The sequence below is a fragment of the Lissotriton helveticus genome, chromosome 2_2 (genome assembly GCF_964261635.1).
Source record: "Lissotriton helveticus chromosome 2_2, aLisHel1.1, whole genome shotgun sequence".
Classification (NCBI taxonomy): domain Eukaryota; kingdom Metazoa; phylum Chordata; class Amphibia; order Caudata; family Salamandridae; genus Lissotriton; species Lissotriton helveticus.
The window spans coordinates 321,951,762-321,966,742 of NC_136060.1; the positions used below are offsets into that span (position 1 = coordinate 321,951,762).

General features: G+C 41.5%; 1 protein-coding gene across 1 annotated transcript in view; it reads left to right on the forward strand.

The window, feature by feature from the left end:
- Positions 1–14,981, forward strand: part of SLC2A9 (solute carrier family 2 member 9) — a 2,336,117-nt gene that overhangs the window by 61,321 nt on the left and 2,259,815 nt on the right. Inside the window, exon 2 of the mRNA XM_078678475.1 lies at positions 11,735–11,809. Coding sequence (XP_078534601.1) covers positions 11,744–11,809 — 66 coding nt within the window. The 5' untranslated portion in view covers positions 11,735–11,743. The remainder of the gene's footprint in view (positions 1–11,734; positions 11,810–14,981) is intronic.

The following is a 14,981-nucleotide window of genomic DNA, read 5'->3' on the forward strand; positions in this document are numbered from 1 at the left end:
GAGTGGCAAGAGAACAGCAAAAAAACTGCAGTTAGATTTAAACAACAAGGCTATAAAGATCATAGCATCAAAAGAGGATGGATGAGAGCTAATCAGAAACTGAGACAAGACACTCTCAGAGTGAAAATGAAACCACAAATAAACAACCAAGCGGCAACGGAACCCGGGAGACTAATAATGGATTATTGCTGTGAAGCCAAAGAAATCAATCAGATCTTGAGAAGAACTGGAAACTACTGCAAATGGATCCAACAATTGGGAAACTGATGGGCAATCACCCCAACATAACCTATCGAAGGGCACAAAATCTGTGGGACAAATTAGTCCACAGTCATTACCAAACTGCCAGCAAACTAAAAGGATATCAATGGTTACAAACAAAAGGGTTTAGAAAATGTTCCAGCTGCAAGGTGTGTCAGATTGCCAAGAACAATAATCAGGTTGAATTACCAAATAAGAAAATATGGCAAATCAAGGAACTGATTACCTGTAAGAGCCAATTTGTGGTTTACATGATCAAATGTCTGTGCTCGCTTAAATACATAGGGAGCACAATATGTGAACTCAAAAAGAGGATTTTAGAACATGTACGAGCGAAAATTAACAGAGATCGCAGCAATACGGTCGCAAAACACATGGAAATGGATCATAAAGGGGACTGGAAATTGTTAACATTCTGGGCTCTCGAAACAGTCCCCCCAAGTGAGAGAGGGGGAAACCGTGAGAAGAAATTTAGACAGAGGGAGTCCAGACATATCATACATTTCAGGACTCAAAAACATATTGGGTACCAGCATCCACAATATCGGACATATCAAAATCTGTGTAGCTATGTAATTAACACCAATATCAAATTGAGCACTAAAATAGGGGAGTATTGATAGTAAGGGGAGACGTAGCAACAGTCAGGAGAATCTAGCCCACTGGAGGGCAGAACTCCACGATTAAGATAGTCAATAGACGAGGATAACTAAAAACTGAATTATGATACGGTCCGATGACATAAGGAACAAGCAGGTTCCATGTCTGGACGGAGATCATCAGTTTTTTAATCAGTGTGCACTGTTAATTGTTGCTTATCTCATAGATATATATAAAAAATACTTTAAAAATACACAAAAGAGACCTTCTAATAATTTCTGTAAAACGGTTTTCTCCCCCGGTTTTTCCCTTAACAGCTTTAAATCACAGAAAACACTGAGGAAAGGAAACAATGGTGGATGTTATGTAAAATATTTATGAAACCGTTATATGCTGAAGCTCTTTCGACAATGGAAGGGCGATAAACCAACATTAGTACCAATAAAGTTGGATTGAAAATAAACAAATCTCCCTAAAGTAAATCTGAAAGGGAAGGGAAAAAAAAAGTTTAACTACATCTCCCATAAGTCATCCAGAAAGGAGGTTGCTGTTCACTAATCACATGATGGGGTGTAAATGGTTTTATTGGCTAATTTGTAGGCAACCAGTATACCGTGATCAAGCTATCTGATATAGCGAAACGCGTCGGTTGTCTCCGTAATCTTTTTGCCAAATGAATTGAATACGAAGATTTGGGAACCAAACTACACGTGAGTGCGTTTCACTTAATCTTCAGAAGGAGATTTTTGGGAAAGATAATTGCGGTAAGGCTCCACCGCCGATTACGCACCGGATAAGAGTTCTGACTGCAACAAACACCTAAAAAAGAGTACACCTCTGAAATGCAATGGTGCAGTCTGCCTCCACCCATGCTTGACCTGCTGGCTTACAAATGCAAATTAGATCTGAAGAGTATTTACTTTCCCCAGCAGCCTGTGCCCCCAGGGTATTTGTTTCTGAGCAAAAGAATGGAAAGGTGCAGCGTGCTGTAAGCAGAACTTCTATATTTATTTATTTATTTTTTAAGCTTGTAGAGCACGACAGCTACCCAAAAAGGGTTTCCCGGCGCTGGACGGGCAGAGTGCTGGTAAAATGAAGTTAATACGGATAGACAGAGTTCTTGGTTGAATAGCCAGGTCTTAAGGGTTCTGCGAAAGCATGTGTAGATGGTTTCTTTACAGATGTCAAGGGGGAGAGAGTTCCACAGTGTGGGTCCTAGGTATGAGAAAGATCTGCAACCCATCCTGGTGAGTTTGATTCTAGGTACAGTAATGTTTCCGTGAGATATAGATCGGAGGTGGCGAGAGGGAGTGTAGGGACGTACAAGGGATTGTAGGTATTGTGGAGCCCATTTTGATTTTAAACATGTAGCTCAGGGTTTTGAATTTGATACGACTCTCTACCCTGAGCCAATGTAGGTCGCGTAGATGTCCGGATATGTGGGCGGTTTTGGGAATTTTGCACAGTAATCTTGCGGCAGAGTTTTGTACCAGCTGCAGTTGTCTAGTCACTGCCTTGTTAGCACCCAAATAAAGGACATTTCCGTAGTCCAGCCGGGATGTTATAAGGGCATGGACCACAGATTTTTGTGTGTCATTTGGCAACATCCAGATGATTTTCCTAAGCAAACGCAAGATGGTGAAGCAGACGGTTGAGACCTTGATTACCTGCTGGTGCATGGTTAAGGCATCATCAATAGTAATTCCCAAGTTACGGACGTATCTGGAAGGCAGCGGGAGGGTCCCCATCTCTGCAGGCCAGTGTGACGTGCTCCATAGGCGTTTCTTTTTACCAAGAATCAGGACTTTCCGACATTCAATTTTAGGGGGTGTCATTCATCCAAGTAGCGATTTTCCCTACGCCTGATTGAAGGAGGGAGGTGGAGCCGGGATCAGTGCTTGAAAGGGAAAAGGTGATCTGGGACTCATCTGTGTAAGTGAATAGGGTTAGACAGGCTTGCTTGGCAATGTATGCTTAGAGGCCTGGCGTACAAGTTAAAAAGCATGGGACTGAGCACAGAGCCTGGGGGTACCCCATAAGGTAAAGAGTGAAAATTGGAATTGGCGGTGGTAGAGAAAATTTGAAACATACCGTGTGTAAGGAAAAAGGAGATCCATTTCAATACTGGGCCACGAATGTCCAGTGAGCTTAGTGTATTAATGAGTATGATGTGTGAGATCGTATCGAACGCTGCGCTGAGGTCGAGCAATATGAGCGCAGCTGTGTCTCCTCTATCAAGATGGTGGCGCAGACTCTCTGTGACTCCCAGTAATGTAGTTTCGGTGGAGAATCCAGTTCTAAAGCCGGATTGAGAGGGATGGAGAATTTGATTGGATTCAATGAACTGGGAGAGGTTGAAGTGAATGTGTCTCTCAAGAATCTTGGAGAAAGCTGGCAGAAGAGAAATTGGGCGAAAGTTGGATAAATCTCTTGCGTCCGGCGTAGGCTTTTTCAAGAGACGTGTCACCATGGCGTGTTTCCAATGAGCAGGGACTGTGGATTCTAGCAGGGAAAAGTTTAGGGTTTTGAAAATCAGGGATAGATGGGGTGGTCAAGTTGTTTTAATATTGGGATGGGAAGAGGGTCCTCAGGTGAGCCAGATTTTAATTTCCCTAAAATATTTTTCAGGGAGTCCAGGTTGAGAAGTGGCCAGGAATCCATGTGTGAGTTAGTGTGAGGAGAGTCGATTGTAGAAGGGCAGGTAGTGGCTCGAGATGTGGTTGTGTGTGGTTGCAGGGTCCTGTTGGAGTATGAGTTAGCTATGTCCAGATCGATTGTTTCAATTTTTTTCGTGAAGAATTGTGCGAGCTCTTCGCACTGGTTTTTGTTCAGGGGTGGTGGTTTTGCAGTGGTCTCGGAGCCAGCCAGCTCTTTAACCAGTCCAAAGAGCGTTTTAGAACAATTAGTAGCCTCAGAAATGGCTTTAGAGACAAAGCTGGCCCTAACGGTAGTGCATAGATTGTAGTAGTGTTTTTTTGCCTTCTTGTAGGCCTCTTTGGAGTCGGGAGAGTAGTCTTTCTTCCATCTCCGTTCTAGGTGCTTACATTTAGATTTCTCCGCTTTTAAGGTTTCGCTGAACCAAGGAGCCGGATTTCGATGGTTCTTATGTTTTTTCTGAGTAAGGGGGAGGCAGGCGTTTATGGTGCCTGAGAGCCCGTCATTAACATCTCCTGATTGTGTTTCAATATCTCCTGATAGTATTTCAATACTGGAATGAGCTGAGGGTGGATTGGAGCATAGGAGCTGATTAAGGACGCTTAAATCCAATTTTTTCCAGTCTCTTTTAGGAATTTTAAGGGATGAGCTGGGAGGGGTGGGAGCGAGAGGGGGGGGGCCAAACTGAATTTAGATAAGAAGTTGTCCGACCAATCTAAAGACACTGCAGGAGTGCAGTGAATATGAGGAAGGTTAGAGAAGATAGGATCGAGGAGATGGCCGGCTGAGTGAGTGGAGACCGAGTTAAAGAGTGTGATGTTCATGGCAGCTAGATCGGATATGAAATTGCTGCACGTAGAGTCATCTAGGTGGAGATTAAGATCACCTAGGATTGAGAAGTTTTTGGAGTGTATGAGGAAGGGGGTTGTCAGGTTAGGAAAGGATAAGGCACAGGCGTCGGGTTGTTCGTCTGCCAGAAGGTCATAGAAGTCCCTTTTATGCTTGGGTAATGAGCGGCAGTTAAGACTGAGGAAGGTGAAGTTATTGGTGGACTGGGTTGATGATAAGGGGTTCACCATCGTCCCTGGCGGGGAAGGGAGGCACAGTTGTGGGGAGTCAGGGGAGAATTTGCAGTTGGGGCATAGTTTGGAGCTTGTCCTATTCATTGGGAGCCAAGTACAGCCTTGTTTAGCTCGTGGGCGAAGTGCAAGGAGCTTATCGGCAGAAAAGACAATTTGTTTTGAGTGTTTTTGGGCAGGGGTCGTGGCCCCTGGACCTGTTTGGGCGCGGACGGGCTTGCCTTAGGCGCACCTGCGGCGTGCCCGCTGCGCGTGAGGAATGGCATTTGCTTTAAGTAGAGGGAAGCTCTAGGTCATGTGACCATCGAGCCTGCCTCCGCCAAGCCCCGCCAGCTGCGAGCAATTAGGTCCAAGTGCAGTGCACAACACCCTTCACAACAATCAGGGTAGGAGCCCTGCGGTGGAGGAGGTGAGTGTGCTGCTTCAAAGCGAGAGTGAAGGTGATAGCTGTTCTTAGGAATCAAAGTTAAAAGGCGTGGCAGTGCTTTGCTAAAGTTGTATTTTTAAAAAAGAAGGTAGCACTAGGTTTCACAGACCTGACACCGTCCGCTGCGCGAGTGAACCGGCTGGCATCAAGTAGAGGGAAGCTTTAGGTCATGTGACCGTCTGAGTCCGCCTCCACCGAGACCGGCCACAAAACTGACACCGTCCGCTGCGTGAGTGAACTGGCTGGCATCAAGTAGAGGGAAGCTCTAGGTCATGTGGCCGTCCGAACCCGCCTCCACCGAGCCCCGCCAGCTGCGAACAATTGGGTCAAGGTGCAACGCACAACACCCTCCACAACAATCAGGGGAGGAGCCCTGCGGTGGAACGAGGTGAGTGCGCCGCTTCAAAGCGGGAGTGAAAGGTGATAGCTGTTCTTAGGAATCAAAGTTAAAAGGGTTGGCAGTGCTTTGCTAAAGTTGTATTTTTAAAAAAGGAGGTAGCGCTATGTTTCACAGACCTGACAAGTGATAATACCCTCAATTACTTCACTTGCAAAAAATAATGCAAATTTAAAAAAATCAAGCAGTTAAACAATTCCCCTGCTGCCTCTTCTGCAAATTAAGTACAGAAGAGATGGCCAGAGAAATGGAACAGAGTTCTGTCTCCTCATTTAGAGACCTTTTCCAGTTATGCCACACAGAAAACCAGTATTCTTATATGGAGGCCTGCGTCAGTTCCTCGGTTCCCCACACAGTTAATCTGGGATATTCATTGTACTAACTAACTACATATACATTCAGAAATGCCCAGTGTTCCATGTTTGCAATCATCATTTCTCTGCTAGAAAAACACATTGTTTTTACAAGCAAAGATATGGCTTGCAAGCATTCAGAGATGTACTTGAGCATCTGGTACAGAAAATGCATGCACACACCATAAAAAGCCAGAGATGGGTACATGCTGGAAAAAACTTAGCTTATACAGCCAAAGAATGTGAGAGGCTTTGAGGAAAGCTGTTAACTTGCACATAGCCTCACTCTCTAATATGCCAATCACCTTAACTTCGGCGTGTTCAGTTTCCACACAGCCTACACTAAATATGCTCCCAAATGCCTCGACACATAGGTCATCTATTAGACTTTTTTTTTTGGACTATAGTACAGTTCAGTAGTCAGCAAATTATAATGTAAAAGTGTCCATAGGTACATGCTGCTATGCAACCTCTGAATACCTACAGATACTATAGTAAGAGAGTAGTCATAGCTAGGGAAGTCTGAGTGAGGGTTTAGTGTCAATCGTAGTGGCACACAACAGGAGTCCAGGAAGCAGAGCGTTGTCACCCCAGTATGATTGCAGAGAAAGTGCCTGCTGCAGGATAGATATTTCAGGATGTGGGTCAATCAATACAGGCCCATAGGAGAGTAAATATCATCCTCCATGGAGTGTTCCTCACTCCTGAACACTGGCTGTCATTCCCTTCCGGAGCAAGGCCTGTTTCTGGGTGAGCTAGTGAAGCCACACCCTATATCTACACAAGTCTCTCCAGGCTCTGGAACTTTGAATAGTTACAATTTGCAGATTTCAAGAGTACGGTCTGAAGCTAATGGAGAGTTATCGTGGTGAAAAAATAAGACACTGAGCAGGTGCCAGATGTGAACTTTACAAGCTACTGAACCACTTCGCAGTCAACAAGAAATTAAAATGGACCCATATATACATTCAGGTTTCCTGGCTGTTTCGCTGGGAGTAAAGATTTATATTCACTTTGATCTTGATTAATCAATGTCTAACTAATCTTCACAGATCAACACTCTTCCTTTGGTCAATGGACCATTTTGTCGAATAGTTGATGGTGATATTAACAATTAACTAACTAACTTACTTCATGAAATAACTATAGTTTCCGGGTAAGATTAATTGAATTTGATCTAAATCTCAGTCAAGAGTGAACACTCATTTGTACAGATTCACAGTGCAAATTCCATCAACTTTCATGGGATAGAAAAATTATTTTATCAAATATATTCAATTCACAGTATCATTCAATAATTCAATGCATTAGGAGTGGATAGATGAAGAGACAAAAGACAAAATAAATCATTCATTTGCAACAGAAATGTAAATCCAAAGGCAGAATAATAATTACCCAGTAGTGAACCAGGAAACCAACCCCCTGGCCAAAGGACTGATGGTGGTCTCCTGATTAAGAATTCAGGAGACAAAGCCTATGGGACAGTCAGGACAGGGCAATACTTACTAAACTTCTCTATAGAACCGACGCACCGGATGCATCCCTCTCTTGCACTTCCTCCCTCCTCGATATTCTTCTGTAATCTTCAATCCAATCAAGCTGTCTTTCAGAAATCAATCTTCCCAGTCTGTTCTCTTCTTTTCATCAGCAGCTCTCGCCTACACCTCACTCAGCATCGAAGTCCACTATCAGTTTACATTGCATACTTAATCTTTTTAGTCACCCTAGTTATAGTCTTCATTTCTGCATGTCTCACCGTTAAAGTTGCAAATATCAGTGGACTGTGATTGAGCAGGGGCAGGGGAGTTGTCATCACCTCATACTGTCATGCTCAATTTCTCAACTAATTCTTTTGTTTAACAAACCCTTCCCCTTTAGCTCATTTATTATTCTGCCTTATTATTTTCTCATGCATCTGGTGTATCAATTGAAACAATTTCTCAATAGGATCCTTCAGTCGATGAATGAGTTCACACAGCGACTTGTCCTTGGCTCTTGGCAGCCTGTCAGTGATACGGTCAGAGGGTCATTTCTTTATCACACTGTGCATGTCCTAGCTGGCATCCATCTGAAACGCCATCTTTTTCATTGGTTTAACCCATTAGGCCTAAACATACACTATAAAGAAAGGAATCATAAACAGATGTTAATTTCTCAAATACTTGATTGTCACTGTTAACCATCCACTTCTACTCTATCCCATGTTAAATTCTCCTTCTTTAAGCAAAGGCATTAGCAGCAAGATCTTCTTCAAAGTTCAGGTAAGCATATGCCAGTCACGCAGTGCCTTAAGACCTAAGGTTAGTAACTTCTGCGAATGCATGAGAGTGTTACCGGGTTAGTCATGTGGTTATCTACATAGTTCTACTTTGCACATGCGCAAAAGAGTTTTTCATTTTCAAGAGAGATTGGGTTGCGTTGCAAATAATTCTTTGTTATTCAAGCGTGCATAAAGCTCTTTTCTCCATATGTGAATGTCGTCTGCATGTTATCTTTCACTTCTTTTGTATTTCTAGTGATTAGTTCTTGTTAATGAGAGATTGATCCGAGAAAATTTCATTCTCTTGAATCCTTGCTCCATCACTACAAATATATGCATCTTAGATACTTTCACCTGCTGCAGATGCTAAAAGAACTCATTTCCCATGGTTTTCCAAAATAAATAAAATAAAATAACCACTCATGTTTATACAGGAAATCCTTTACACGTTTGAGCTTCTTGATTCTTCAGGGCTGGTGCACTATGTAAGCACACTGCTCAGCAGAGCCTGCATAACAAAACGTAGAACAAACAGAAGAGCTGCGCAGCCTCTCATTACTTTTTTCACACATTTTCCAAACTCAGTGCAAGAATTATATGCAGTCTGATTGACAACTTCCACAGCTCAAAGGCACAATCGTGCTTGTCAGAGCTGGGCAGACTGCCGCCCAGATTGTTCATACTTGACCAGTGAATGGCAGCGGCCATCTCAGGAAAGAATTATGGAATAGTGTAACTCTGTACAAAACGGCTTTGTTGTGCAAACACCTCCAAGCTGAGATAGCTGCCTTTAGTCTCATTTTGCAAAACATCTCCTACCCTTCTTCCTATCTCAGACAAGTCCACTGGCTGTTCTTTTCACTTAACTCAGCAGTCTTATTGAACAGCAGCGTGAAGATGTCTGGTATGCACACTAATCAAAAAACGTTCTGCCTACATTTTCAAAGCAAAAACTTTTCAAGTATACAATTGTTTTATTTGTAAACTTAGTTTGAAATATTTGAGGGAGATGGTCAGTGACGGTGTTAGGAGCCCTGAGGAGTGTGACACAGAGAAGAAAAAACATTGTCCACCAGAGGGCGCTGTTCAGGGCTGATCTGATCAGCGGGAGCACTTTCAGTTTCAGCAGAAGTCAGATTAGATCAGCCCTGGTACTTAAATGCTTTTTTGGGCCCGTGTGCAGGCCTAGGGGGTCAGAGTGTTTCTAACCTGACCCCTTTTCTTAGTTTTTAATACTTTTTTCACCTTTTTTCTTGTGAATTGGTTCAACCAAGATGGCTGTCAACATTTCCTGGTTTGAAGTGTTGGCAGCCAATCAGCTATCAGGCTCGAGATTGGAGGGTTCAGCCAATCAGATCTCACAATCCTGTAATATTGATGTCTGTAAATATTAACATTTCTCAGAAACTGCTGAACAGATTTACTAATTTTTAAACAAAGTCACTCTCTGAGCCAAGAGCTACCTTTTTGCCAAATGTGGTGTAATTCCATTCAGCAATTTGGGCTGTAGACTGTTTCAAAATTTCCTATGGAAATTAACATGAGGAAAATGCGTTTTGGGACCCCCTTTTTTCTCGGCCGCTGCTTGACAAATCACCCTGAAAACTTTCAGGACAGGAGCTGACCAGTGCACCTCATTAGTTTTGTAAATTTCACAAAGATTCATCAAACGGCGCCAAAGATATTGGCAAATCAAAAAACTATTTTCCTAAAGAAAACTAGGTCCTAACTATATTTACCTACTGGTGACCGCCACTTATTATTTTTTTTTTAATGCATTCTTATAAAGCGCGGACTTTACCCGAAGGTGTCAGAGCACTGTACAATAGGACCAGTTACGTTACATGAGAGAACTGTTACAGGAATGGAACAAATAAAAATAGCATGCCATAGAACCAAAGCGACGCACGCATAAGGCACACAATCTCAAGCACAGCAAGCACAGACTGTACAAGCAAAAATATGAATATAAATGACAATTTTACAATTTTACAATGTGGCGATTTGCGGGGGGGGGTGGCTAGTGAACCTCCTCAATAACCAACCAGTCCGGAAATCCTATTAAGTTCCCCTTGTTAAAGGGGTTAATAGAAGACGGTCCACAATTCAGATGCAGTTAATCAGCATGGGTTCATTCAAACAGGATAATGGTAAGATGCAGCCTGACACATTTCGGAGATCAAGTCTCCTTGGTCATAGGTTAAGTAGCATTACAACAAAGTGTGTTTTAAATCATCTAGTGTTTAGCTTACAAAATTATGTAAACAGTAAAAATGGACCAGAGTTTATGTCCTGGTAAATTAATATATTTTGGCCATCTTGTCATGGGTTCTAAAACAGGAGTTGTTACACCATTTATCCCAATCATTAAGCAACTACATTCTTACATTGTATTCAAATCACATCAAATGTGAACAAATTCAGGTTACAGTTATCAAATTTGAAAAAGATGAAACACCACTTCAAAACGAGTTCGCACATTGCAGTAAGTGATCCTTACTTATACGTAATGGAGAAGCGCGTTCTTAAGAACATAACCCACTGTAGCAACAGAAAAAGTGGCAAATAGAATGATTAGCTTTAAGTCAGGTCATATTTTTTATGGGGGATGCCAACAGATTATCATAGCCCATAAATATCTGGATGGCGGTGACATTAAAGGATTACAATGAGGGGAAAATCCCCTTGAAAAAGCCCCAGACGGAGCAGTATCCCTGGCATAACAATCAAGCCCTAGTGGGCCAGCACCATGGAGCACATATGCTCTCAACATCGAGGAGGGGTCCAGTCAGTACGTCATAACCCATAAACATATGAATGGGAGAACACCTCACCAAAGTCTTAAACAAGCATTTGCAATGCATAAGTCATTTACTAGAGTTTGAGCTATTGCCATTGTAAATGACAATGCCTTTTATTTATGTGTTGTTTTTCAAACAGATTTTTAAAAAAAGGAATTGTAAATGACAATGCCTTTTATTTAATCTGTTTGAAAAACAACACATAAATAAAAGGCATTGTCATTTACAATGCCAATAGCTTATACTCTCGCAAACGCTAGACCTATTGCATGGCAAATGCCAGCGCCTGTGCTATAATTCTTTTTAAAAAGCATTAAAAGAAAGTGTGTCCTGCCAAGCTATTTGAGAAAATAGTGCTCGGAGGCTGTGATTAAAGCCTACTGAGCAACAACACATGTAACAGGGTGGTGTCGCCATGGGAGGTTACAAAATGAGACAAGGCGCTACTAAGGAGGGACTACTAAGCCTTTTGACCAATGAACAGCCACAATTTACAGTGGACAATGACATCTTGCAATAAAAAATATGGGTGGAGAGTAGACGGATCTTCAAATCCCTACCTGAATACAGCATGCCTCACAGAGCAGCGAATGCGCTGCCCAGGCTCGACCTAAAAATCCGGGCACCCCATTTAAAATCCATAACGGGGCAGCATGTCAGAAAACAAAAATCAAACTCTAGTGGGTACACCCATGAAAACATAAAAACCGTCAGTACAAGCACCATGACTGTGGGGAGGTATCAGCAGCCCTGTATCAGGACTTGTTCATACTTGGCAATGTCTTCAGAAAAAGCTGTTGATTATATATACATACTATGCACTTGCTCCCATGAATTGAAGAAATTGAAGAAACTGAGTTAGTATTTGTCTTATGTTTCTGTTCTCTTCTTTTCTTTCAAGTTACTCAAGATGGACCAAGATGCTTGCAGGAGGCAGACGTCGGATCATCGACCTGTAATCAGGACCGTGTCGCAGGTAAGTTCAGGCTTGCTCACGGTGGCAACTTGCTTCAGCAATGTTAAATGCTAATTAAGGTGTGGTGAGTACAGCGTGGCTTAAACATCATCCGGTTTCCAAAATAGCCACCTAGATTTCATGATCCATTGCAACCTTGAATAAAATGTTCTTCCATAAGGGCTCTTATATCAAGTATAATACCTAGCAGGTGTGCTTCTGGTGACCAGCCCAAATGTGTGCTTTTTAAAGCATTGGTTGTTGTCTTTTAAAACATTTTAAGCTCAAGTTACATACCTGCTAGTGGTGAGTTCTATTCTATGTTTTATGTAAGGGAAACTTTGCCTCCAAATATGCTGTGTGTCAAAATTGTACAGTAAGCGACTTCTCCGTGTCCTAGCTGCTAATGTCAAATTTGGGGGGTGCATACTTTGGGGGAATAATTTAGCTTCCTTTGGCCAAAGGTTTTGTTTATGGTGCATATTGTTTGAGGGATCATGACCGCACCCTATCAATGACTTCCATCTTGGTAGTTTTCCTGCTTGTCAAGGCTTTGCTGGTGAAATCTTTTAAAGAATTGAAGGATATCGAGATGGCCAACTGGTTTCCAGTGTCCACTCTCTGATCCAAATCCCTTCCAGTAAATTAAGTAGTATATCTGACCTCTCACTCTTTTGGAATCTAAAATTTGCTTCACTTCATATTCTTTGTCTCCATCAACTTTAACAGGTATTGTGGTTTGCCAAACAGTCTCTTCATAGAACAATTTGAGCAATGAAACGTAAAACAGTGGATGAATGTGCAGTGTAGTGGGTAGTTTTAGTTTAAATGCTGGATTTTTATTCTCACTTAGGGTAAAAGGTAACAGGATCTTGTTTCATTTTTTGATTTCCACTTTAGGTTAAATGTTTTGTTGCTAACCAAACTCAATCTCCTAGTTTGTATGTTGGCACCCTAGAATGCATTTTGGCAGTATTTTTTTGGGCTTGGCCCTTGCTTCTTTAAGATGTCCTCTGGCCTTTTTCAAAATATCACAAAAATGTTTATGATGTGTTTGTCCTGAAGGTAGTGAGGATATCTCTGGCCATCCAAAAGGGGGAATATTAGGGTAAAAACCATCAAGGTAAAAGAATGATGAGTAACCTAAGGTTCAGAGTTATTATATACACATCTTAGCATCCAGAGTTTTCTGCACCAGAATTGCTGAATTGCTAAGCATTATAAGTATTGTTCTAATGCTTGAGTTAGCCATTTGGTTAGCTCACCGGTTCCTGGATGGTAACTTGTGGACAACTGAGCGTCAATTTTTAAAATCTTACACACTTTTTTCCAGATGTGGGATGTAAACTGAATCCTTCAACCTGTGATTATCACCTCCGAATTCCATGTAAACTGAGGGGAGTAGAATATATAATATGCATTCTTGGTAAAGCAAGCTTACTATCTTAGCTCCATTAAGTTCTTCCTGCAGCCAAGCTTATATTTTCATACTCTGTATATTTGTTCATAGTTCATAGAGTAAATAAGAAATATTTATACTTTTCTAGCATGACCAAACTCTATGGTTCCTTACCCTTATTTTGTAAGACCAATGTTGGTTCAACTTCGGGGTCACCTAAGTTCTTTTCTGTTGGGGCCTGAGATCTTGATAAGGCATCTGCCTTGCCATTATATGGTGCTGGTCTGTATCTTATGGAAAAATTGAATCTTAGAAGATTAGCAACCAGCATAGCTGTCTTGATGTTAAAGCATTTGCTGATTTCAGGAATTGAAGATTCCAGGGATCTTAATAACGTTTGATAGTTTGCCTGGCTCCTATTCATTAATGGTGTCATTCCCCAAAGGCTTGTTCTGTGGCCAATAGTTCTTAGTATGAAATGCAGGTGGTTTAGTTCCATGGCATATATTTGCAAGAGTAATACACCACGGGGTGGACCTAGCATGTTTCTAGATGCATCTGGGATAAAACCCCACCTATGGAGAAATGTGAGGCATCAGTTTCTAAAAGTAAGGGCACATTTACATTGGTGTACATGTGCTCCTTTTGCTTAGTAAAAGATCTTTCAGCTTCCTGATCTAATTTAGAAGCTACTCTCTTTCTCAAAACCTGAGCCATTGGTTGAATTATGGCTGTGGAACAAGTACTTCAGCCTTTTCAGGGCCCCCTTTACATGACTAACATGTTACTGTATGACATTTGAATAAATCAAAATATTGTCTAAATAAACAATGCAAAAGATATCTAGGTAACCTCATAGGACAGCTTCCATGAAATACTGGACTACTGCAGTGGGATTGCAGAATCAGAAGGGCATGACCTGATGCTGATATTTGGATTATATGTGGTCTCCATTTTAGCTTTTGTTTTCCTTTTTAACTTAGCATCTGTTTTTAATGGTGGTTTGCACATGTTTTTCACTAACATGAGAATTTGGCATGTTTGCATTCAGTTTTAGTAGACGTTGTTCTATAGTATACACTATTAATTCAAAGAACACACGAATCAGAACACAATGTTCTTGCTTTATTATGTGCTCATAGGAGATAACTCTTTACCCCCTGACTAAGTAACATTGTTATTCTGTCTCTAGCAGAATGTGATACGACAATTGTTTTATCATTTAATTCGTGCACGTGTTAAATTTAGTGAGAGTCACTTCACACCAGTGAAGGGGGTCGTGAATGAGATTCAGCTCTGCAGGACCCGAAATTCATCCTAAGAAGCAAGATAGTTGCACAAGCAAAGATGTGTGCATGCTTGCACACTCAGATAGTGTGCATTTTTTAATGCAATGAGGCAGGCTTCCTGAGGCATAACGCCAAGGTATGGGGTTAGATCATTTCAACCAGGTCTGGCAGAAGGATGGATGTGTCCATTATGCTCTCATTAGAGTAGAAGTATTATTGCTAGATAGGTGTACCATTAGAAACAATGAACATGCTTGAATAGATTCTGTTTTTGACCATAATAATAATGCTTAGCACAATGATGTACTTCAGCTGCCTAATAATCATAGTATATTGTTTACTTATAAGGATTAGACCTTTTCAATAATGAATATGTTTTATTGCCTATTTTCTTTGTAATACTTTGGGCAGGCAAAAGTGACTAACAAAAGGGTTAGATCTGTTTCCACGTAATCCTTGAGAATCAGAGTGGTCACATTTGATGTTACTGACAAGCATCTAAAAC